The sequence below is a fragment of the Dermacentor silvarum genome, chromosome 4, assembly GCF_013339745.2.
Source record: "Dermacentor silvarum isolate Dsil-2018 chromosome 4, BIME_Dsil_1.4, whole genome shotgun sequence".
Taxonomy (NCBI): Eukaryota; Metazoa; Arthropoda; class Arachnida; order Ixodida; family Ixodidae; genus Dermacentor; species Dermacentor silvarum.
This window is the reverse complement of record NC_051157.2, coordinates 2,578,201-2,603,528: the sequence shown is the minus strand read 5'-3', so window position 1 is coordinate 2,603,528 and position 25,328 is coordinate 2,578,201. Positions and strand designations below refer to the sequence as shown.

The window sequence follows — 25,328 nt, the reverse complement described above, 5'->3', positions numbered from 1 at the left end:
AGCAAGTGAAATTGGTCGAAAACAAGTCAGCGTAGTAGTGGAGGCACTACGGACGTTGACGACCGGAGTCTACATTTATATCCCAGACAATATGTATGCCGGGGTCTGGAAAGTTGACTTTTTTCAGATGGAGAGATGACGAATTCGAAGACAAGAGGGCGTGTAGCTCTTCGTCTCTCTCTTGTATATCTGCAAGGTGCCGGAGCATCAAGTTATAGAGTTGCTTAGCTTGCAGATGCAACTGAGGGTGACAGCAGGAATGTTGTCTGCATCTTTCATGCGCTGAATATTAGTTGTGAACTCGGACAAGAATGCCAGATTTTACGTGGGCTTGTTAAGTAGTGCGGGCGGATTTGAAGGCTGTTAGTTTGTGGGGATTGTGGAATGCGCCGGCACCATTGCGGGGGTTTCACCTGTTCTGCCATCCCTACACGCCTTTCCCCGGGTCCCACCCACAACCGGTTTTAGCGGTGGCGCTCCACTCACGACGGTTTGCGGTGGGGGCGGCACGCTGACGTCAAGACGCGGGGCATTCGGCTACTGACGGCTGAGCGCGACTCTCTAATCTCTCTGGGACCAAAGCAGAGTATGTACATGCTTTTCTCTCATCTGCCAACACCTTTGTGACTAGAACTGGAGCTCGCGCACAGTGCCTTTGCCCGTGCGGGGAGCGCGTACTTTGTGCTGATCCTTTCCCAACGCTAAGCCGACGAGTGGTGCCTAGTGCTCGCGCGAGGTCGTACCACGCCGAGCCACACTTGCCGAAAGCCCAAGCCGAAGGAGATTGCCCGAGCTCTCGCGAGTTGACACATTGGTTATCACCAGAGCAAGCAGCATAGCCGCCGGGAATTTTCCTAGCGGTGTGCCCCTGCTTGAGCCTGTGCTCTCGCTGAGATGTGCTACAGGCGCCTGTTATTGTATTTTCGCCCTTGGTGTGAGACCCCTTTGCTTCCCCGCCGCGCGAGTGTTTGTGCAGTGCTGGTGCCAACGGATTCAATAAACGGTTTCCGTCAACTCAGGGCTTTACTGTCTTTTTGCATGCGTCGCTCGGTAGCCCCTTGCAGCCTCTGTGCTCGCGCGCGAGCGGTGCTGGAGGCGACGGCTGATGCGACCCTGTGGCTCGCTAAGCTCGAACACGCGGTAGTTGGTCTCCTGTGAGACACCAAGAACCCAAAGAGTACAACCTTAAAAACAAGCGCCATACAAGCTTAAAAAAAACCTAGGCTCGTTAAGACTTCTTGTATACTGGCTGCGTAGCAAAATGTGTGCTGAAGGGCCTGACATTCTTGCTTTTTTTCTTTTCGCAACACAAAATGTGTGGATAGTCATTTTTTAACATTATCTTTGTATCAGGCATACTTTTGAGGTGAACGAATAGCCACATCATAAATTCAGAAAAATTCAAGAAGGAAAGCGAGAATGTCACGACCTGCGCTGTAACCCAAGGAAAATGATACAAAAAGCAGAGTCAAAATAGGGCAAAATGGTAACAAAGAAATCAGCTTCAAAAGCTAAACAGGAAGGGGGGGAAAAAAAAAAAGAAAACAGTTTTGGGAAAAGGCTCTCAAATTTCACTTTTTCTTCAGTTCTCTAAATGGCCTGAAATCTGTAGTCCTTCAGGGCTTTTTGACATGTGGCCTCTAGTATGGTGTGCGAGTCTGGGGATTGCGTGTGCGATGTGCTTGATCGTGAATTACGAAGCACCGATGCTCAAAAGGCTTAGCTGTGTGTCCGAGGATTCTGCACGCGAAGCTTGGTAGCGAAGCCGGCGTCGCCGATCCTCGGAACGATAAGCCGTGGGTCCGAGCCATCCACAAATGAAGGGATTGGCCATGCTTCTGCTATGTCTGCGTAGCGCCCGTTTTGACACAGTGGTTGAGATCTTGCGAGGTGCAAAGAGCAGACGATGTCCTTACAGAGTGAGCACTGGACCAATGGTGAAGCGTGCTGGGGTCCAGGGGCAGATCCAGATTTTTTCTGCGGGGGTTCAGTTTCTGTCAATGATGATGATGATAGTAGTCTTTCTCATTTACCGAAATTCACTGTTTCTGCTCACGATAAACCCGCGTTTTATACGGCTAGAGCAACACCTATAGCCCGCCGTGGTGGCTCAGTCAGCTCAGGTGTTGCGCTGCTGAGCACGAGATCACACGATCGAATCTCGGCCGCGCGCATTTTGATGGAGGCGAAATGCAAAAATGCCGTGTACTTGCGTTGTAGTGCATGTTAAAGAACCCCAGGTGTTCAAAATTAATCCGGAGTCTTCCACTACAGCGTGCCTCATAATCAGAACTGGTTTTGGCACGTAAAACCCCAGAACGAGGAAGAAGCCCTATAGCGAAGGCAGGTATCGGTTTCTCCGAGCTTATAGGAAAAGGATGTTACTCAATACAGCCATGTGATTGGCGGCTGTGCCTGATAATGCAGGGTGTTCAAAACTAAGCTTTATGGTTTTCTTAAAATTATGCACTGGGAGGCACGCGAAGACCACCTGTGCAAATAAGTTATGTGGCCAGGGGGGCACAAAGTGAGATGATAATTATCGCTGTGAACAGCCCAATTAACTAAAATTGAACAATTATTTTTTTCGACTGCAGTAAGTGGGTATGTTAGCATTGAAAACTTAGAGGCAGTCGTGTTTCTACACAGTATCAGTTGGAAGAATTATTCTAGCATGTTCGTGCTCCGAGATATCCGACTCCAAATTTCAATTGTCGTACTGTGCAGAGTTATCGAGTCGACGAGAGAGCGGTTTATGCTTTGTGTTGCTGTGGAAGGGAGGCATTTTGATGATCTTTAGGGCATTGACATCTTGATGGGTGAGGTATTGTCATGAGATTTGTGCATGCCAACACCAAACTTAAAGCGGCAGTATGAAATATTCGTTAGCATAGCTAAAAAGGTTTCTGCTGTTGATGGTGCAGTTGTTGCTTTTGATTTCAATAAAACTTACATTACTTGGAAATCAGCAGTCACTTTATTTGCGTAGCCCAGGCAAGGACCATGCGCGGTCGTCTAGTCACCATTACACACTGCGCACTGCCCTCCGGCTTCTCCGCTCGCGCCATTATCTCGGCATGGCAGCTGCCGCCATCTTTACAGGCTGCGCGGTCGCGTATTACAACAGCGGTTAAGGGTTCTTCGATTTTTCTTTTTTATTTTGCCAGCCGAGAAGGGAAGCAGGCAGTTATTATCTTTGCCAATGCCTTCGCCGCGTTGTCAGACTAAACGCTGCACCCAACAGCTGCGTCACATCAGGGAGGAGCTTTGCGCCGATCCTCACTCTCTTGCATGCGTAATCATGCGAACGACAATTAAAATTTGGAGTTGGATATCTCGGAGCGTGTGGGGATAGAGGGTTGCGCCGGCGTCACTGCGCGCGCTAACACCTGTTCTGCCGTTCCCCGGTTTTCTCCGTGCCCCGGTTTCCCCCGTCCTCCGCGTAACCGGTTCCCGCGGTGGCGCTGCGCACGCGGCGGTTGTACTCTAGGCGGTTGCGCTGAGGGCGGGGCGCTGATGTCACGAGGCGGCCGGTTTTCGGCTGCTAGCGGCGGAGCGTGCCTCGGGGCTTCTCTCCGGGACTAGCGCACGGTACGCTCATGCTTTCCTCTCGTCCGCTGACACCTTTGTGACTAGGACTGGAGCTCGCGCACGGTGCCTTTGCCCGTGCGGGGAGCGCGTACATTGTGCTGATCCTTTCCCGACGCTAAGCCGACGAGCGGTGCCATTATTGCTCGCGCGAGGTCGTACCCCGCCGAGCCGCACTTGCCGAAAGCCTAAGCCGAAGGATATTGCCCGTGCTCTCGCGAGTTGACCAATTGGTTATCGCCGCCGCTCCTGTATTCCCGCACGTGGTTAGTCAGCCGCGTTCGTGCCGCGGCAAACGCCGCGGCCCCCCCGTATTCCCCAGTTGGTAAGTCGGAAGCCCTTCTTTATCTAGTGTATTATTCTCTTCGAGGGAACCCTCAGCGATGTCAACTATAGCTAGCTGGCCTGCTTGAAGTGTTAGTTGCAGTCGTAATAAATGCTTTCCGAGTGTACACGTGGTTGTCGTCCAAGGTTTTCTCGAGCTTGTACCGAACCGCGGTTGATGCGCAGGCATGCGCCAACCGCGGGGCTCGGTGTGTCGAGGCAGAGAGCAGTGGGCATTCCCCCATATCCCGACAGAGTAAACACAGTAATCGAGTTTTTTGCTGCAAGTATACAGACCAAGGTTCTACTGAAACATGCTTACAGATGTCGAGACAGTCCTTACCGCCAAAGCCAGGGTTGCAGACGCACGCAGTCTGGCGACTGTGTCGGGCTGAGACCAAGCTGTGGCCATCTGCAGCAAGGACCACAATGTCGCCAGTGTCCAGCACTAGCCGATCCTGGCATTCACCATGCACACAGCGCAGGGTAGGGCACCGGTCACCCTAGAGTGACAAACAAAATTACAGCTTAGGAAAGATAATGTCTCCGATGATTTCTGATGCAACATGATGTCAGGTGTATTAGGCCTAAAACTCTAACGACCGCTCACACCTGCACACTGAGTCTGTCACCACTGCGCCCAGAGGGCGCCACCTACTTAACCATCATAGATGAATGTTCTCGTAATTATCTTAAAATTCACGAGCAAAAGTATATTGTGTACAATACAGAAAATATCAGGTGACAGGAGTGGTCTTTTGTGCCATTGTGAGTGGTACAAATCCCAAGATACAACTGTCCATCACTTTCACATCACTCGGCCATGACACCTGCACATTGTGGCCTAACCACTTAAGCCTGGTGGTTTAAAATTCACCCTCTTCCAGCACTGGCATTGCCATCTGCACATTCTGCAAAAGCTGGGGTAGGGTGAACAGATAAATACTTCACACTAGTTAACAAGCATCCACACACTGCAGTGCACGCTAAGGATGGAGAAAAGGTTCCAGATTTCCAAAGTTTGTTAGCCAGAATAAGATCTACCACAGCAAAACAGTCACTAGTCACGGCTCTTGCAGGACCAATCAAGTATGTACCAAGGTGTGTTAGCATTGGCAAACCTTTCGCCTTACAACTATTCCCCTTGGAGGAGGTTCCAGCCACTCAGTTGACACATGTTGCTCATAGAAGTTGAACCTCCTATTTAACAAACACATTATAGACTTTCCTGGCTAGATGTATTTACAATATCAAATTTCTCGCATTATCACCTACCATTCTTGGTTTGATTTTATAAACACAAAAATTTTACGAGCTTGTACACATCCTGACAGACTGGCAGTGTTGCAAACTTTTTTTCGAGTGTGTTGCTATACTGACACAAGAAAGTCACAAAATTTTTTGCTAAAATTTAATGCAATGGCGGCGAAAATTGTCACTAAAACTGTCAAGTGAATTTTGAATAATGTAGGTGATTTGCGACATTATAACAAAGTGTTGCATGGTTTAATGCATCGCCGGCACGGTCTGCTCCCTGAAGTTTCGTTCACTGGTGTTATCGGGATGCGAGAGAGAGAGAGAGAGAGATTGTGGTTGCAAAGATGAAGAGGCGCTATCGGGTAGTAGTAGTAGAAAACGTTTATTCATTGAGAGAAAATAAATACATAGGAAAATGTACATCGAGTGGAGTCTTCATTTCAAGACCCCAGTGGCCTTGGCTGCCGCTGTCGCCTGGATTACCAAGCTGCGCTGGGTCGCTAGGTCGGGGCTGGACAGAGTGGCCTCCCACTGCTCCTCCGGTTGTTGTGTTTGTATGTGTGGGGGTTTGGGGCCTGTACACCCCCACGTGACGTGGTAGGCGGTGGGCCGTTCTTTGCACCGTGGGCATGCGTCTTTGTAGTGTTCTGAGAAGATAATGCTGTATTTGTGTAAGTTGGAGAAGGTGTTGGTCTGGAGCAGTCTCCAGTCCCGTGCTTCCCGTGCGTTTAGCCCCTTGTGTGGTGGGGGGTAAAGCTGACGTTGTTTGTGCAGGTGTTGAAGTCGAGCACCGTAAGCCGGGGGTACGGGGAGGGTAGTAGTGGGATCGACGATTGTGGCCGCTCGGTTTGTGTGACCTTGAGCTAGCCTGTCCACGGCCTCGTTACCCTCCAGCCCCGAGTGCCCCGGAGCCCACGTGATCTGGTGTTTGAGCGATGGATTTGTAGCCAATGGATTAGTCGCGAATCTAGCTAATTTTTGAGGTATTCTGCCTACAAGAAAGAGCCGACACGCCGCTTGGGAGTCGGTTATTACTTAATGTTCTCGGTTGGTCGCGTCCCCATACTGAACGGCCAGCACGATCGCCGCAGCTTCCGCTTCTGTGACAGTGCAGTGCGGGATAGAGATGCTGGAGACTTCTGCGTAAGAAGAGTCCACCACCACGGCTGCTGTTGCGTTAAATGTATCCTTATATAGGGCGGCGTCCACGTACACCGTCCTCGGGCTCCGTCCCACTGTGCGTTTGAGATAGTCCACTCAGGCGTTTCTTCTGCCTTCGTTGTGGGATTGAGACGGGTTTTTTGGGAGCGGGGCAACATGTACTCTGGCCTGGTACGATGTCGGAATGTTTGTGGTCGATTGGATGGCGTCAAGGTCCGCCGGGTAGCCGATGCGCTTGAGGATGTGTCGGCCTGTCGCTGTGGACAGGAGGCGTTCTCTCTGGGACAGGAGGTCTATCGGGATGCGAGCGTTGGCCGGCGTGGGCAGTTTCGGGGCCCTTGCTCGCTATGTGCTTGCGCACCGCGACATTTCACGACTCGCACCGTTCGTACGTAGCGCTATGGTGCACAAATACGTCAAAAATAAGTCTTTCTTTTCATTCGAACAATGTTTCGGGCTTTTTCGAGTTCGAATTATCGAGATTCGACTGTATTTTCTGCTGGTGCGTCACACCCTTGGACAGGAACAACTCCTTCGGCGCACATTGCAGACCCTTGTCCGCATTTTCGGTCTCTTTTGGGCGAAAGAAGCTTAGTAAGGCTTCCAGGCCAGTAAGGGCTTCGGCGAAGGTAGCTGGTGGGCGCAAGCCTTCGTTCTTGCCGCCGTCTTCAGGCGCCTCGTCTGCCACCACCTCCGCTACGATCTCGGCGAGTCGTAGCGCCACGTGCCACACACGCTCGGCGTCCACCTGTTTTTGCCGCCTGTTCTCGTTGAAGCGAGAGTGTCATTCGCGTCACTTCGGGCGAATGACCAATGCAGAGAAGTCGCGGAGGGGGGGGGATTTGAGCACTGCAGGGAAGCCACGCGGCGGCTGCCTGCCACTTCACGCTTCACGAGCACATGAGAGCGGCCTTTTTGCACATCTGAATAATTTTTCGCTGCAGAACACATCATACAACCGCAGTTTGCCACAATGCTGAACGTTGCTGCCGAATAATCATATTTTCCGGGGACGTATTAACCGAAACGTATGAACACATTCCTCTATGACGTTATGTTTATTTTTCGCTATTGCGAACGTAGGAGCCGGGAAATCGTATTAAGCGGGAGCGTATCAGCGAGGTTCACCAATATCATGCAAGTGCGCCTACGTACATGGAGTGCTGTCACGTAGCTCCTAGCGACACGTGATTTCGAGAATTATTCAAGGCAACATCAATTATTTGTTCAATCTGGTGCTACAAGAGATGAATTAAAGTTTAGAGAATTAATAAAACATACAAACCAAATGTCTATGTGTTTTTGTTTCGCTCTGTACAGTAGCAAGAGAGATGTACTTCCATTTCGTCTAGTTGTTCCCACGTCGTGCAGTCGCACATGCCCGAGAATGAAACTGTCATTTTCTACCATGTTCCAGCACCGTGATCAAGCTTTTATCCTCACAGGCCTGCCTCATTGCTCATGATTGTGGCACCAATCAGGTGTTCTTGGCCGTTGCGTGAAACAGGACTGGCCGTTGCGTGATTGGCCGTTGCGTGAAAGCAGGATTGGCCGTTGCGTGAAACAAAACAAATGCAACAGCTTGTGTGTGAGACTGTCACCAGAAGTGTGCAACTCTGCAAAAATGCGAGAGAGAAAAAACGAAGGAAGGTGGGGCCCAAATTTATTCATCATACGATCCTCTGGCTCCTGTAAAGAGAACGCTGGGAAGGAATTTCGTTTGCAGAGGTTAGATGGGGCAAGTGGAGAGAGTGTCTACGTTGGTGGTAACACTCGCCCAGTGCTTAAAGCCACGGGGGGGGGGGGGGGGGGGCTCAGGGGATGCCCGGCCCCTACTCCGCTTTTAACAACGAAGCTGTTTAAGGTTGAGGTATCATCTTTACGGAGCGATGGTGTTTGCAGTTTCAGAGAGCAAGAGCAATAAAGAACTGAATAAAACAAAATAAGCTTGCTTGGCGAGGCGGGATTCGAACCCAGGTACCCACGATCCGAGGCGAGCGTCATAACTAGAGTGTACTAGAATATGGTCGAGTGGGCCGAATGGCGCTCTCCCGCTGAGGTGCTGCGTGTGGAAAAATTGTGCGAGGGTACTGCGAGCGAGCTAGATTGGGGCAGAGACACGCTCCGCGGCATATTCAACGTACTTTTCCTACGGGCGCCGAGGCCGATTTCGCATAGTACGCTCTTAAAATAATGCTTATTTCAAAAGTAAATTTATGTTTACACCATTTTGCCACACATATATATTTGAGGCATGGATTATACAACAACAGGTCTTCAATTTTGCTGTCGTTGTCAAGCACGGCGGCGGCGGCTAGCGGGCACGCATTCGCTACGCGGACGCTGGCGGACGGCCAATTCTTCTCGCAGAACGTCTGTGCAGTACATTTTATGTTTTAGTTGCTTTGGTGCGCCCATGACTCTTGACGGCCGATACCAAACGTAGATTTAGCCAGGTGAACTGCTGTTTTTAACACTGTCTTCTAAAAGTAACTGGTTATAAGCCTCATATCTGCAACATGAAGCTACGTAGGAAAGTTTTATTATTAACTATTAAATATTTATTACCGTAATCAGGGGCAATGATCGACGAGAACAATATTAGAGTGAAATAAACCAGGTTTATTAACTGCGTGGCGCAAAGAATGACTAATCCATTTATAGGTAATTAAATCAAAGGGTATATAGCATATATATTCACGATATATACATAGGGAAAAAATATCAAATATTCTAAATGCACTAATTCAAAAAGTGAGAACTCCTGACTGGAGTAAGCGCACATGTTTGCAGTAACAAACACACTTATTAGTAAACTCTGCACATAAAACTTTCACTCCCATAAATAATATTCATAGCGGGCAGGCGGTTAGCCTGCTGCGCTAGGGCTAACCGGGTAGTGGTGTGGCAAGCGCGAGAACGAGGAGTCACGAGAGCAAAGGTCCCACGTAACCAACTCGTTGAGGGCCTGTGAGCATCTGCCGCGGCGAGCAAGCGCTCAGCGGAAGAGAGGGTGCCCAGGGCTCACCACTCGGGAGGCCAATCGGGGCGTGTCCTGGTGACGTGTTTTCGCGCGGCAAGTCCAATCCCGGGGGAGAGGGGGGGAGATAAGCCCGGTTTGCGTAGGCAAGTAGGACCGACGCGCTAGCCATGTCCGCCATGTTGCCATTATGGCGGCGGTTCCCGGAGATCGAGCTAAGCACTACGCGCGAGCTTGGGGACGAAGTGCGGGAAGGCACCTCGATCCCCACAATAATAATTATAGGGAATACAGATGAGGAAATTGTACAAGTGATGATGATGTGTAGAGATGAAGAGTCAATCATGGGTCGCACTCACAATATATATATATATATATATATATATATATATATATATAATATAAGCGTGCGTGAGTGTGCGCACAATAGCGCTATACTGGTCACCGCCCTATGAGGGCCCTACCTCCACTGAAGGGAGACTTTAGGCCCTGCCCTCACCTCCTGAAATCGTGGGTTCTCGCCCCTTGAAATATTTCTATCTCTGCTATTAACAAACTAATCTGAAAAATTTTTGCGGTAGAACACTCCTTAGAGGGCTGTAATACCACCCAGCATATAACCAAATTTTACTATGTGGCCAGGTGAGGGGCCCTTTCAATCTGCAATAAAGAAATTTGACCCTGGGGGTCGAATTTCTTCACTGATCTAGCAAAAAAAAACTGACCTTCAAAGGGTTAAGACCGGATCTAATGTGTTTTGTAACATTTATTTTATGGGGAAAATTCTTGCAATTAACTGCAGCATATGTTTTTTATGACTAAAGGCCACCATTGCTTCATCATGGTTCCCATTTGCAGATCCTAATGAAACTCACTTGGGGAAGTATGTGGATCCGCAGACCAGCAGCTGCCTCGAGAGCCACATGACGCTCGTGCAAGCGGGCAGCCGCAGTGGCAGCTGGCATGGGCCCCCCTTCGAGCTGCACGGCCAACAGCACATCTAGCTGCTCAGCCTCACCTGGAGCTGGCTGCACACTAACCAGCTGCACAAAGTGACAGACGAGAGTCACGAGGGAGAAAGGGGAAGATTGTGGGGTCTCACACGTGCTCTTGGGACAAAGGAATGACAACACAGTAGTGCAAACAATCAAAAGGGCATTTATTGCACCTTTCATACACCAATACACACTAGCCGAATTACTACCAATAGAACATTCACATGGGCGCGCCACAAATCAAGGAAGTCCGACACACTGCGACCCAATAGCGAGCGAATATGTTCGCCCCATGCTGTGACACCATCGCCTAGTCGTTCACGTGTACGGTCACATGAACGGTGGCGCGTCCGAACGATCAGTGTTCGTCCATACCGGTGTCCTGCTCTTAGCCTCGCGAGACGGTCCCACGAAGCGGGATGGCGCACGCGCGAAGCGTTTGTGCGTATTGGTCGCCGATCCCAAGCCAAAGAGGAAGCGCCTTCCAAATTTTTTTCTCCCAAGTCACCCCGCCGTTCGGTGGTGTTACCATCGTGACACTCGCGCCACCTCTCACAACGCGCCGCAACCACTACGACCGCCTCCGGCGCTTAGCCACGCGGAGAAGCCGGACTACAGCAGACGCGAGCTATGCGGAGAAAACATCAGGGGACGCGCGAGAGTCGCGCATCGCCACATCCCCCCAACCTTAAATCACTGCACATACTCCGGCGAAACATGTCACACGGTCTATCAACGCGCGCGTCACAAACAAAAGTTAGTAATGTGACAGGGGCTGCGCTGAGGAAATGTCCACACGTTATCCACAACATGCGAGCCGACATTGTCTCTGAGGTTCACGGTTGGCGTCCGTTGGTCACAGCAACACCTCTGCAGATTCGATGGCACGACTCCAGCGCAGAAGTCTGGAAACGGCGACGCAGAAGTCAGCACGAGCAAGTGTGGCTCGCGCCGACGCGCCCTGCTGGCGAGAGCCACAGTAGCCGTTGGTGACTGCTGGCTCTTTTCCCAGCCGCCGAGGGTTGCGAGCCGGACCCAGGCGGCCGCCGAACTCGCGGCGCCGAACTGGCCACAGGCATGTCCATCGCCTGGGGTGGCTTGGTCGTAGTCCGGCGCAGCAGCGCACATGATGTGCAGGTGACAGCAAACCAGGGGACTCCGCCCACACTACGTACACTCAACGCACTTGTCAATCACGGAAGTAGTGCAAGGGAGCGGAATTCTGTATGCGCATCGCCCACGTGGTACGATGTTCAACTCGGCTAGCGAAATTTCGGGCGGCATTTCAGGTGCTAAGTTCACGTGAACAAAGCTTGCTTTCTCAAGTCGAACGAGTAATTTCAATTCGTGCGAGGCTAACTAGAATGAGGGAAGCAAAGTGCGACAACCTCAACACCACAGTCCACCAGGTTGTGTCCCTCCACATGCGACAGGCGTCTTCGTAAAGCCTTGGGCCTAATGCGTCGCTACTCTGACAACAACCGGCACACCTTGGACGGCCAACGTCACGGACTCGGCCAGACCCCCAAGTCTCCCGTCGCCAGAGCGGTGCTGGCGATGTGACCTTCCTGGGCCGGAGCCACGTCGATAATGCTCGCTCAGCCTTGCTTCTCCCCCGATGACAGCTCGGATCACGCGCCTCGCGCGCTCATGCCGTTCGGAACGCTTCGATCACATCGTCCTTGTCTTCTTTTATTTCGCCTCCGGCCTCTTACTCATGACAAGTGCAAACAGTCAAAAAAGCATTTATTGCACCTTTCATACACTAATACACACTAGCCGAATTACTACTAATAGAACATTCACATAGGCGCGCGACAAATCAAGGAAGTCCGACTCACCGCGACCGGATAGCGAGCGAATATTGTTACGGTGAAGGGAAAGAAGAAGGTGACGCGAACGAGAGGAAGACGAAGTCTCTGGCCGTTGCCTGAACGCCATATTTCTTTCATATCCTTCTACACTCGTGGGCCTGCTTTCTTCCTGCAACATTTTGGTGGAGGTGCTGGGTACAATCACGGAACTTCGCAGTGGACGTCATCTACCTGCCGCAACAATGGCAGATCAACCGACACAACCGACAACGCCTCAGCAGTCCACGCCAACGGTCATCCTCACTCATCTGCGGGACCCGGGGACATTTTGTGGCACGGACAACACCGACGTCGAGGTCTAACTTGCGATGTACGAACGAGTGTGCGACAACAAAAGGTGGGGTCCAACAATGATGCTAGCAAACCTCATGTTTTATCTGAAAGGAACTGCGAAGCAATGGTACGATACGCATGAAGCTGACCTAACAAGCTGGGATGTCTGCAAAGAAAAAATGCGTGACCTGTTTGGCAGACCTGTCGGTCGTCAGTTGGCAGCAAAAAAAGAACTTGCATGCCGCGCTCAGACGTCCACAGAATCCTATGTCGTGTACATACAGGATGTGCTGGCTCTCTGCCGCAAGGCTGATAACACCATGACCGAGGCGGACAAGATTGGTCATATACTAAAAGGTATTGCAGACGACGCCTTCAATCTCCTGATGTGTAAGGATTGTGCCACTGTGGATGCAATTATAAAGGAGTGCCGGCGCTTCGAACAAGCGAAAGGCCGCCGCGTCCCTCAACATTTCGACAGGCTGCCCAATACCACCGCGACATCTTCGTGCGCAGACCCGCCGCGGTTCGTACAGCCGACAGGATCAGAAGATCTAACGCGTATCGTTCGCCATGAGCTTGAGGCCATGGCTCCGGCTTCAATTCGTTCCGACTGTCGGGAAAGTGTGCCCGCTATCTCGCTTATACAAGCGGTCGTTCGGGAAGAAATAGCGAGCTTGGGCATTCCATCTCTCTGCTCGGTCCGCCATACGAACACCTACCAGATTTCTCCGGCCGCTCGCTCCCAGACGCAAAGCTTCCCGCCGCTCCGCCGCAACCCAGCTGACTGGCGCACACCGGATGACAGACCCATCTGTTTTAATTGTTCCGGTATTGGACACATCGCCCGTCATTGCCGTAATCGCTGGTCGTCGTCTCCTCGGTGGTCGTCTCCGAGTCACTACCGCCAAGTACCAGACAATCGCACTTTCTCGCCCTACACGCCGCCTCGGAACATCAACGCCGACAGTGCTCCACCAAGATCCAGCCGCTCCCCGCTCCCCGTCTCCGCAAGGCCGTCGGTCCCGTTCGCCTCTTGTTCACCACTCTTCGTCCCCATCTGCAACCGGTCGCTTCCCTTCAGGAAACTAGGCGGTGCAGCTCCCGGAGGTGAAGCTGCAACTCCGACCCGGCCCACAAATCCTCTGTTGACCCTGCCTAAACGTGGAAACCTACTGGACATTGAAGTTGATGGTGTTCCTGTCACATCTCTCGTTGACACAGGAGCGCAGCTTTCAGTTATGAGCGCTGCTCTCCGCCGAAGGCTCAAAAAGGTTCTGACTCCCGCCGTAGCGTGCACTGTGCGAGTCGCCGATGGGAGTACTTCACCCGTTCTTGGAATGTGCACAGCACGTGTGACCATTGCGGGCCATTATAGCGTTGTTTTATTTATCGTCCTCGAGCACTGTCCACACGACCTAATTCTCGGCCTCGATTTCCTTTCGAAACACTCTGCCCAAATTGACTGCTCCGCAGGTGTTGTACAGCTGGATCTGCCGCTTCCTGCCGACGCAGACGCAACAACTTGTGCTTCACCCCGCTTATGTTCTGCTGAGTTTGCACGGCTGTCTCCACAGGCGGCTACCAATGTCCTCCTGACAGGGCCCTGTCCTCCCGTACCTGATGGCGAGTACGTCGTGTCTCCGCTTACTGACGTGGTTTTGTCACGAAATATTGCCCTACCGAGCACCTTAATCCGGATCCTCGAAAACTGCGCTCGGGTGCCCATCCTTCCTGCAACAATATGTTCGCCCCATGCTATGACACCATCGCCTAGTCGCTCACGTGTACGGTCACACGAACGGTGGCGCATTCGAACGATCCGTGTTGGTCCATGCCGGTGCCCTGCTCCAAGCCACGCTAGACGGTCTCGCGAAGCGTGGATCGGCTCACGCGCGGGACGTCCGCATCGCTCGCCGATCCCAACCCCAAGAGGAAGCCGTCGACCTTTCGCTCCCAAGTCACCCTGCCTTGCGGTGGCGTTAGCATCGCAACACTCGCGCCATCTCTCGCATAATGCCGCAAACCACATCAGGGGACGCGTGAGAGTCGCGCGTCCCCACAAGATGCATCCTGAAAACGTAAGCTTGCTGAAGGTGCCAAAAATGACAATGCGTGTCTTGGGCCACTCGGGTCCCGCCAACGATTTGCGCAACGCTTCGCTGTACGTAGATGTCAATGAAATTTGAGTCTGTCAAATGTTTTAGTGACTTCGGATCATACGGTTTCCCAATTAGTAAATTTTTTTCTCGGGTTCTATTAAAAACGTAAGAACAGAGTTATATTGTATTCACCAGATGTCACATGGCTGTTGTGCAGTTATCAAATGTTGAAGTGGCATTTTGTGCAATCCTGAAGCTTTCTACGCTATGCATGTTAAGAAATCCATGTCGCTGGTTTGCACTATGGGTCATAACTAGGAATGTTTTCAATGCCATGTTTACCGAAATCTGCTTTCATTGATCCTGCTGCTGCCGGAACTTCAGAGGACACTGAAATAATGCAAAGAACAGGCATCCAGTGCAAAAGGTGCATGTGGACTCCCAACTTTGATAGCTGTGCCATTCTCACTTAAAGTTGTCGTCGATAGGCAGGGGTTAATGTTGAGGTGAAAATGATACGTGATGAAATTAAAAACATGTCAGTTTAGTGTCCATGATGCTGACAGAAAAAGGACATGGCTTCATAGATGCAACAATGACTCGGTGCACATGACTGGGTGTTGCATCCTGTGTATATAAATACATTAGGGAACTGGGTTTTCCAAATAAACCTGGTGGAAGTGTGATATGCTAATCTAGTCCATATTTACAAAGCACGTAATACGCCACATTATTCAGCAACAAGTCATCCTCATTTTTTCGATCAGTAGCTACGCTGCCTTTAAAATAAGAAACATGGCTCCCTGAAACACTCTTCTCGCATTCTGGGGAACAACAAAAAAAGAAGCAGCCACAAACGTACCACTAGGTCTCTCAGGCGCACACCAAGAGCCGTCCGCACAGCCCGAAGCAGCGGCCGCCGGTCTGCAGCCAAAAAGCGTGCAGTTGTGGTTCCAGTCAGGCGCAGCGCCACGGCTGCCTTCAGCACCTCCTCGGACACAGCCACAACGTGCACAGTCACTGGTGCATGAGTCGAAGGTGTGCTGCCGTCTGAAGCGCTCACATTCAGCACATAGCTGCCCGCATCGAGGCCTGGCAGTGCACGCAGGGTCCCATCTTCACGATCAAGCACAAACAGTGCAGCATGCGGTCCAGATAAGGACAGGCTGATTCGGTCATACGGGTCCTCATCTGTAGCATGCACTGTCCCCAGCAGCCCACCAGGAAAGTCGTCCAAGTAGGAACAGATGACCACGTTCAGAGGCTGTACCTGCGACAGAGACCACTGATGCCATAGTTTGCCCCCTACAGCCGTGTTTCCCAATACGTGACCCCTTATAGTAACAAACACACCCCCCCCCTCCCCCTCCTTTCCCACTTTTATGATCCTTCTCAAAATGTACTTTTAACATTCACATTTTAATACTTGGTAATGTTTTTAACGTGGATTGATTTCATCACATATATTAATGCGAACGATGTATTTCCTTTCTTGATACAACCATATCTGCTGAACACCCAATTCTAGTAACAGTGACACAAAACTGGCTGCGGTAGGGAGGCCATGTTCGGTGAAGTTTTCTTTGTGGTGAGCAAAAGTTTAGATCCCTGTTTTGCCATCTACCTTGTGGCCAAAACTAATATTACGCTTTACATCAAAAACATCCTTTCAGGAGCTATATATATATATATATATATACCGTATTTTCCGTTGTATAAGACACGTTTTTTTTTCTGCATTTTCGTCGGTGCGTTTTACAGAACGGTGCGACTTATGTACGTATTTTTTTTTCCAGAAAAACTGCCGTCAAAATCGTATAGGATGTTATGGCCACGTGAAGCCGGCTGGTTGAGTTAATTGCTACGCGTGTTCTGTGCGCGCTATCGACGTGCCGGGTTCTTCTTGTGATCGAGTGCCCGAGCGCCGTGCGAGAAGAACGGAGCAGCAACGCATGTGGCGGCTGGCTGACCGCGAGTCGCCCAACCCCGAAGTTGTCGCATCTGTAGATCGCTGTCAAGATACGGCGCGAGCTGCTGCGCAAACTACACAGTTGTTAAAAGAGTACAAGCCCCCCCCCTCCTCCCTTGTGCGCGATTCGGCTCACCGGTGCACGCTTTCACTTGCACATAAAGCATACGGCGCATGGACTTGGACTTTATACGGAACATTGTGGCAGAAATGCGCCTGGAGTGGAAATATATGGTACCTATACGGTTGCGCGTGACCCGCGTTCACGGAGTGAAACGTCACAGTAATTTTTGTTTAAATCGCTTACTGAACGAACAGGTGCGTCTTATACACCGGTGCGACTTATAAACCTGAAAATACGGTATATACAGGGTGTCCCAGCTAAATGTAGCCAATGTTTTAAAAACGACGGAGTGTGCTAGGAAGCTCAAACCAAATCAGTGGTGTTGATGTTCGCGTGTCCTAGTTTGTGGTATTTTTTTCGTTTTGAAAACTCAAATAATTAGTATAAACTAATTGCCCAACTTTTTAAATATTGCCTTCACTAAGAAAGTGCCAATACGAAAGCTGTAGATCATATTTAAAAATGGCCGACTGAAGTGTTTGCAACTAAGTACGATTAATCGCGCTTCTTGTAATTGCCTTTAAACAAAGCCCGCGAAATTCAAAAACAAGTGCGTTATAGCGCCCTCTTTCAGTGCTCCCAGACGACCGATCAAGAAATGAAATCCACTTATCTCAACAGCGGTTCCTGCACAGGCTTCGCGTTTTCCGGTGGCCGCAAGGTACGCGCCAGCAATTCTCGCTAGTAAGATAAGATCGCGAACGAATAGAAGAACATGACAATAGCATTTTCCTTCCCGATTACAGTTCTGCGGTCAGAAGTTAACCGTGGTGGTCGGTACTCTTCTGAGACCCTAAGACCCCACACATTGCACAGGACACCGATAGTGCTACGCGATGGCTTTGTGCTGCTGCAAGAGACTGTTTATGCATATCTCTTCTCTCTTTGTTCCCTGATCGGGAACACACTGCATACGACGCTTCTCACCATTACAATATATATATAAGGAGAAGGTATGAGATCAACGGGCCAGTTGTTATTTGAAGAAATGATGGCAAAATGGAGGCGTTGTGGTAAACGATGTGGGGAGCACACGCTGCCACCTTCTCCCGCGGGCGCTCGCTGTCGCTTGCGTACGGAGCGCACGCGGCGGGAGCCGGGCGGACATCTCATGCGCGCACAGCGCACGCAGTGGGAGCCGGGTGGACAAAGGGAGAGGCACTTTGCCCTCTCCCGGTTCTCGCTTGCCTCTCGCGACGCGCGTGCCCGCGTGGGAAGAGCGAAAAAATCCAGCGGGCGAGGAGGACATTCTGCTCGCGAAAAGGTAAAAAAGAGCGCGACCGAGAGACCCCCGGGGCTCTCTGACCTCGCTACACCTACCTGCCCATATGGATATACCCGCTGCTACCCGTGAGGGAGCTCGTTTGCGTGACTACCACACGCGACGAGGCAAGCCTATTTTATTACTTATTATACAGAGCGGACTTCCCTCTGCAAGTGTGTTTTATTGCCCACAGCAATAAACGTTGTTGAGTTGACTCGTTTGTTGCCTTATTCGCCCGAACCCTACGTAGCTGCGATTATACGCGCTACAGGTTGGGGAAGACCCCCACAACGAAAACTTAAAGGTTATTTATCCCAACAGTTTCGATACTGGAACTCTCTCCGTTAGGACAGTTTCAAAGTTTGGGTGGTCATTTGTTGTGGTAGCATGGAGTCTCCACGGTAGCGACTCCCCTCACCCTCGAGCACATTTGAAGGAGAGGGTGGTGTTTTGGCAAGCGTAGGTGCCTTGATAAGGGCAGGTTATTAAAGTGCAAGCGAAATGACGTGTCAGTTTGCGCAATGTATTGTTGATGACAAAAGATTCCATGATGACATATTTCTCGTGTGGAAACACAACGAAAAGACCCTCCTCCGTTTCATATTGGATTCCAACGCACTCCACCCATTGATCAAATTCACCCATAGCGCTTCCAAAACTAATATCCACTTCTTGCAAGTTTGTTTAGCTGGAGAATGACTGCCTATCAAAAAACCTTTACAGAAAGCCTACAGACAAACCACAATATCTACACTTTGAAAGCAGCCACCCCCGGCATTGTAAAACAGGCATCTCATACTCTCAAGCTTTACAGGTACCGCTGAATTTTTTCCGACATCTAGGAATTTGACAAACACACCGAACAATTGAAGCATGCCCTATCAAAGCAAAATTAGATGATGCCACACCAGGCGCTCGGAACGTGAACCGGAATTACATAATCAAGGAACCACAATCCAGTACCCAATGCTACCTTCCGAACAAACCTTATACAAACCTATTTATCATCATTGACAAGAGTGAACAACATACTTTCTTGACATTTTAATATAATTAGCCAAAGTGACCGATTGAGCACTATCTTCATGGAACTAGCTCATGTGGTGTATCGCTGAGATAAAATTAAGCACCTGCTTGTCAGAGCTAAAGCAAACCCCGCTAGAATAGAGCCAGGGTGTCATTCTTGTAGAAAAGCTGATTGCAAGGTGTCAAAGGCAAGCAGCTCAAATTTCAGATCCAAAATTATCGAAAGCCTAGACTGTCAGTCCAGCAACTGTGGGGTCTCACTCGGGCTCTTGGGACAAAGGAACGACAACACAGTAGTGCAAACAATCAAAAGGGCATTTATTGCACCTTTCCTACACTAATACACACTAGCCGAATTACAACCAATAGAACATTCACATGGGCGCGCGACAAATCAAGGAAGTCCGACTGACTGCGACCCGATAGCGAGCGAATTTGTTCGCCCCATGCTGTGACACCATCGCCTAGTCGTTCACGTGTACGGTCACGCGAACGGTGGCGCGTTCGAACGATCCGAGTTCGTCCATACCGGTGTCCTGCTCTCAGCCTCGCGAGATGGTCCCGCGAAGCGGGCCGGCGCATGCACGAAACGTTCGTGCGTGTTGGTCGCCGATCCCAAGCCAAAGAGCAAGCACTTTCGATCTTTTCCTCCAAAGGCACCCCGCCGTTCGGTGGCGTTAGCATCGCGACACTCGCGCCATCTCTCGCAATGCGCCGCAACCACTACGACCGCCCCCGGCGCTTAGCCACGCAGAGAAGCCGTACTACAGGAGACGCGAGCTATGCGGAGAAAACAACATCTTCGGACGCACGAGAGTCGCGCATCCCCACACAACGTAGTGTACAAGCTACACCGAATGCATGCGGATAAGAAGGACAAACTGACACGTCATTTCACTTGCGCTTTAATAACCACAGATACAACGCCACTCGAGTACCGAACGTGCCCTTATCAAGGCACTTGCACCTGCCGAAACATAGTTTTGACGAAATCTCAATAACTCTACTGCAGTCCAGCTTTCGCAACACCCGTGAGCGGGAAGAGTGAGAAAGCTACTTATTTTTTAGTTCTGGACATTAGCAGCCAGCATCAATGAGGAGCCTGGAAGACTCTCCTGCCTCAGAGAAGTAAAATAAGGGGGAAAGTGGTTCCAGCAAACAGCGTCGCAACCTCGATGTACAACTACAGTAGAAACTCGTTCATACGTCTTGAGAAAATACACGAGCAAAATGGAGAGGCTCAACTGTACCTGACATCTACGTAATAGGGAGCGTCGTGCAAATTGTTGTGCACGAGGCACGAGACACTGACGCGTGTCGAGCTGGTGGGCCCGAGACATCTACGTTGTGTTGCTTTCTTATTACGCAGTGTTTAAAGACGTCGACGGAAAACCAAAACAACGTTGAGTGCTGGTGGGCGACGCTGGATGCCGCCGAAGCGAAACATGCCGCTCACATTTGGATTATCGCCTACTAAAAGCATGTAGTATGCTACAACGGAACTACGCCCCTGACACTGTAAAAACAGATAGGTGAAGCTGTTCATCTCAATAGGTTTGGCAGCGATAGCTGTGAATGAGGCATGCCACGACCCGGGAGGAGATTTGCCGGTACCGGAATAAGAAACGGAGTGCGCGCCGGCGTTTTCGTGTGAAACTGGTGGGCGAGAATTGTGGAAAAGCTGATGCAGCAGAAGGCTACTAATCTCTATCGAGTGCGCTTCACGCCTTTTTTTGTTTACGGGGGGTCTAGGAGTCAGAAAAAGATACGATCGCAGTCTGCAGCAGGGAATGGCGGCGCATTGGGGTTATCGCATACTGAAAGTGTGCAGTATGCTTCCAACCGCACCATGCGCTGTCAAACAGATAGGCGAAGACGCTTATTGCAATAGGGTTGGCGGCGACAGCTGTAAATGCGGCGTGCGACGACCCTGGAGAAGATTTGCCGGTACTGGAATAAAAAAATGAGTGTGCGCCAGCGTTTTCGTGTGAGACGGGCGGGCGCGTATTGTGGGAAAGCTGATGCAGCAGGCGGCTACTGATCTCTATCGCACTCACTTCACGCCTTTTCTTGTTTACACGGGGTCTAGGAGTCAGAAAACAATACGATCGCAGTCTGCAGCAGGGAAAGGCCGCGCATTGGGGTTATCGCATACTAAAAGCGTGCAGTATGCTTCCAACAGCACCACACGCTGTCAAACAGATAGGCAAAGATGCTTATCGTAATAGGGTTGGCGGCGACAGCTGTAAATGCGGTGTGCGACGACCCCGGAGAAGATTTGCTGGTACCGGAATACAAAACTGAGTGCGTGCCGGCATTTTCACAAGAGACTGGCAGGCAAGTATTGCAGTGAAGCTGCTGCATCGGGCGACTATATACCATTCTCAATCGTGCGCATCTCACGCATTTTCTTCTTTACATGGGATCTAGCGGATGGAAAACGTATCATACGATCGCAGTTTGGCGATGCGCTGAATGTTGCCACCTAAAAATCGAGTTTTCTGAGAACGTATGAACCAGTAAAAAATAAGCGTAATTCTATAGGCCTTATGCGAAATCTGCTGCCACCTGGCGGCCGTCGTGTGCATACCCGCCATGTTGGAGGCTAAGCGCAGTCCACATGTGAGCGTACGGAACGTACTATGTATCAACATGCGGTGCATGATAAGAGCCATAGTTTACTGCTTACCTTTATTCCTTCACAGACAGGAAATCGGGATGCTGAAGGAAAAAAAGGTAAGCAGTAAACTCTACCCCTGCGTTGTTATTTTCCTTCACTGTGGACGTTTTGAGTGCTCCGGCTCACGATACCAGGCCCCGGAAACTCTCGAGTTCACCAAATCGCCACAGAGGGCAAAAAATCAACCGCGGTGCGTTCCAGCATAAGCGCGCAAGTGGAGCTACTGTAATTTGGTCGAATACTTTAGTTTGTATTTTTTCTGCTAGGGGGCGCTCAACACGACTCAATATTTCAGCTATTAATGTACATATAATAACCGACAAACACAGTTACAGTGTTATTCTTTTACAAAATAAGCAGTCTATTGTTTTTATTGGACTTCTGTTATTAAAGTCTGTGCTTTGTTACTTGAATAAAGGTTTTGAGGCCTCACTGACATGTGATCAGCGGCAGCCCACTGGTATTGATTGCAGTCCGTGCCGTTTGTCAATTCAAATTGTACGGCGGTTATATTTGCGAACGGGGTGGTCGTTTCCTTTGAGCAGCATCACGCAGGTTCATTTTAATTAGATATCAAGAATACCTCAGCCAGTTTATGCATCCAGCATTCGATAGCTGCCACCAAGCAAACATGTTTAAAGACGGTGAACTTTATCAGCTGCGGCGTTTCACTGGCGGCTGCATGCACGGCTTGCGCCGTTTGTGATCTGCCGCGTCTGGCCGCATTGCGTCTGGTTGCTCGAAAAAAAAGTGCTGGCCAGTACGAAAATTCATCGCTGGAACCGAGCACAGTCTGCTTGAAGACTACCCACGAAAGCGGATTAACCTTGCAGCCCCTGGGCTTGTGCGCGCTTAAAAAAGCAGTGCTTCGCATTTTCAATTTTTCATTTCTTTGCGTGCAAGGCGGATAAAGCAGATTCCTGTCGTCATTTCTTAAAAGTAGAAAATAGTAATAATTATAAAGTTATTGCCCTTCCAAAGCAATTCCAATGAGGCTCTTGCTACTTTGAAAAGTTGCTAAAATTGCTAACATGAGTACAGCATAAATAATAAAGTTTTGGCTGTTTCTGCATAAATAATACACCGCACTAAATTCACTGCACATTAGTGACAAGTGTACTTCCGGTGATACAGTTAGATTACCTGCATTTGAGACATAATAAAATGACTGTGTTTATTACTAGTATCTGGCAGAAACAATTGTCATCTAATCGAGACTTGACTAAGCACAACCCACACAAGGACACCACTGAAAAAAATGCACACTCAAAACAGTGTTGTGTGTGGGTGCTTGTGCGTTTTTCTGTCATGGAGCGTTTCGTGCACTGTTCTCTGTCATACATGAATCACAAACTCATGCACACTTCCACCATAGTAATTGAGGCTCCTTTTTCTTTCGACTCCAGCCTCCAAGACGCTGCTCATATTTGGACTCATCCCTTTGGACTCTATTGTCTCTGGACATAGAAGTCAACCGTGAACGTGTCTCCACTGGAAGTAACATCAAGGGCCAGAATCCTCACAGGGTATGTTTCTGAACACTTCAACTAGAACCGTGATTTTTCTTCATTTATGAGACTAACTTTTGTTTAACCATTTTTTGCTTGCGTGTGTGTCATGGCTTTGTCATTTCTCTTTTCAGGAAGGCGGACAAAAGAGAGATTATTGGTCTGCAAGCTGCCCACGCTAAGCCACAAGGTACTCAACTGTCACCACAATGACAACAGGTCCTCTTGAACTACATGCCTCACTATGAAATGTTTGGAAGTTTACCAGATAGAGAGGTGTGAGCCCTATTAGGAAAACAGCAGTCTACAGTTCTGTATCATACTGAGCGGGAATGAGAAATTTGACATACAAGCTTAGTTGCTTTTAAGGGCGCTTTATGACAATCGGATAAGTAACATGTTGAGTCCCAACTTGTTTCTTTTGCAGTCATTATAGCCATGACGACCAGAACAGAAACAAAGTAGCAAGCTCCTACTTGCTAATGCACAAACTCTGTCATCTGCTCTTTGCCAATCAATTTGACGGGCATTAGTACCACGAAGTATCACATGCTCCCTCACAACGATAATTTGTTACATGAAAATGCAAAGAATTTTAAAATGATCAAAAGCGCTTAATGCAATATTGAGGAAATGACACTTCACGTTGACTGAAACTCATTTTATTTTTTGCTTAAAGTACCTCAGGGCCACAGGCATTAAAGAGGGGAGTGGTTACAAAGTAGTAGAGTAAAACAAACAAGTGCAGTGAGTTCTTGTAACATAATGATTCTCCAGATTATACAATGTTAGCTAATGTTTTGCAAAAAAGTTTGTTATCTGTGATGGCTACGATACTTGGTGGTTCCATTTCTGAGATGTACGGGGCATGAAAGAAAGACTTCGTGTTACATGGATCAATTCCTACCTTGCTGCGATGATCGATGCAGTTTGAAATGCACTGAGGCCGCAGTATGAAGTCGTCATGAAGTGTGGTGTGATAGAAAATTGTATGAAATAGCAAAAGATGGCCGACTTTGCGGCGATTAGCTAGTGGAATGAGTGCTAGGCCAGTTTACATTGAAGTTATACTCGCGGTACGGTTATAATTAGAAATAATGAAACGAGTATAGTTATGTTGTACTAGTTCATGTGAAGTAATAAGATTAACGCGACTGGGATTCCGTATCGCAGATGCATATTCAAGTTTCCAGCGAATTAGTCTTGTAAAGCTGTAGTTCTAACGTAGACGGTGCTTTGGAAAAGTTGCGCCATAAGTACCCGAGCATGTGATTAGCACTGCTAATGACGTACTCTATATTATTGGTCCAATTTAAGTTATTTATATGACATGACAAAATCTAAGGGAACGTTAGCACGGCAAGTACTAGGATTAGAATTAGATCGGAAAAGGCCGCGTTGTAGCCAGTTCTGCACTATAAACGGTTACGTCATAAGTGATCTATACTGTAAATGCTTTTTACGTACGTGTGCCTGAGTGAGTTCACCTCTCGACTCTTTAATTTAGCTAGTTTTAATTCTGTTTCGATGATACGAATTTCGACTAATACGAATTTTTTCTGTGACCCTGTGAGATTCGTATCATCGAGATTCCACTGTATATATATATATTCACTTAAGAGTGTACGCCGAACCCGGAGAAAATACTATGAAAGGAATACTCACACGCTTAGCAACAACAAAAATACTATTATTTTACTGACGTTATGGCCGTGGCCTGGCCTTCATCAGATGAAGGCCGGGCCACGTGCAAGTATTTCTTTCATAATATATATATATATATATATATATATATATATATACACATATATATAACATATATATATAACATATATAACATATTGCTACGGCATGAGCCGGGCAAGGAGAAGAAGAGGAAGACGTTAGCTGGCGCAGCCGTTGGACGCCATTTTGACTGCACCATCAACCTCGTCCTTTAAATAAAGCCGGTTCAACATTAACCGTAACAGTTTTGTGGTGGAGGTGCTGGGTAATTCGATCAAGACGACGGAGCTGCTGCAGCAAGTGCCACGCCGAAGCCGACGCCTCGCTCGACTGCCTCCGACACCACTTGAGATCCCAATGTCCAACAGTGGCGACCAACAGCCTTCTCTGGCTGCTCCAGTGCGAACAACCGGCATCTGGATGCATCAGATGGAACCCCGCCTTTTCTCGGGAAAATTCGGTGAGGACGTGGAGGAAT

The 25,328-nt window shown here is 49.4% G+C and overlaps 1 protein-coding gene across 6 annotated transcripts in view; it reads right to left on the bottom strand.

The window, feature by feature from the left end:
* Positions 1–25,328, bottom strand: part of LOC119448018 (fat-like cadherin-related tumor suppressor homolog) — a 653,800-nt gene that overhangs the window by 199,639 nt on the left and 428,833 nt on the right. For all 6 annotated transcript variants that reach the window (XM_049666727.1, XM_049666730.1, XM_049666726.1 and 3 more), the window contains 3 exons: positions 15,417–15,824; positions 10,186–10,353; positions 4,256–4,415 (listed from right to left, as the gene is read on the bottom strand). In XM_049666727.1, the coding sequence (XP_049522684.1) occupies positions 4,256–4,415; positions 10,186–10,353; positions 15,417–15,824 (736 nt within the window). The remainder of the gene's footprint in view (positions 1–4,255; positions 4,416–10,185; positions 10,354–15,416; positions 15,825–25,328) is intronic.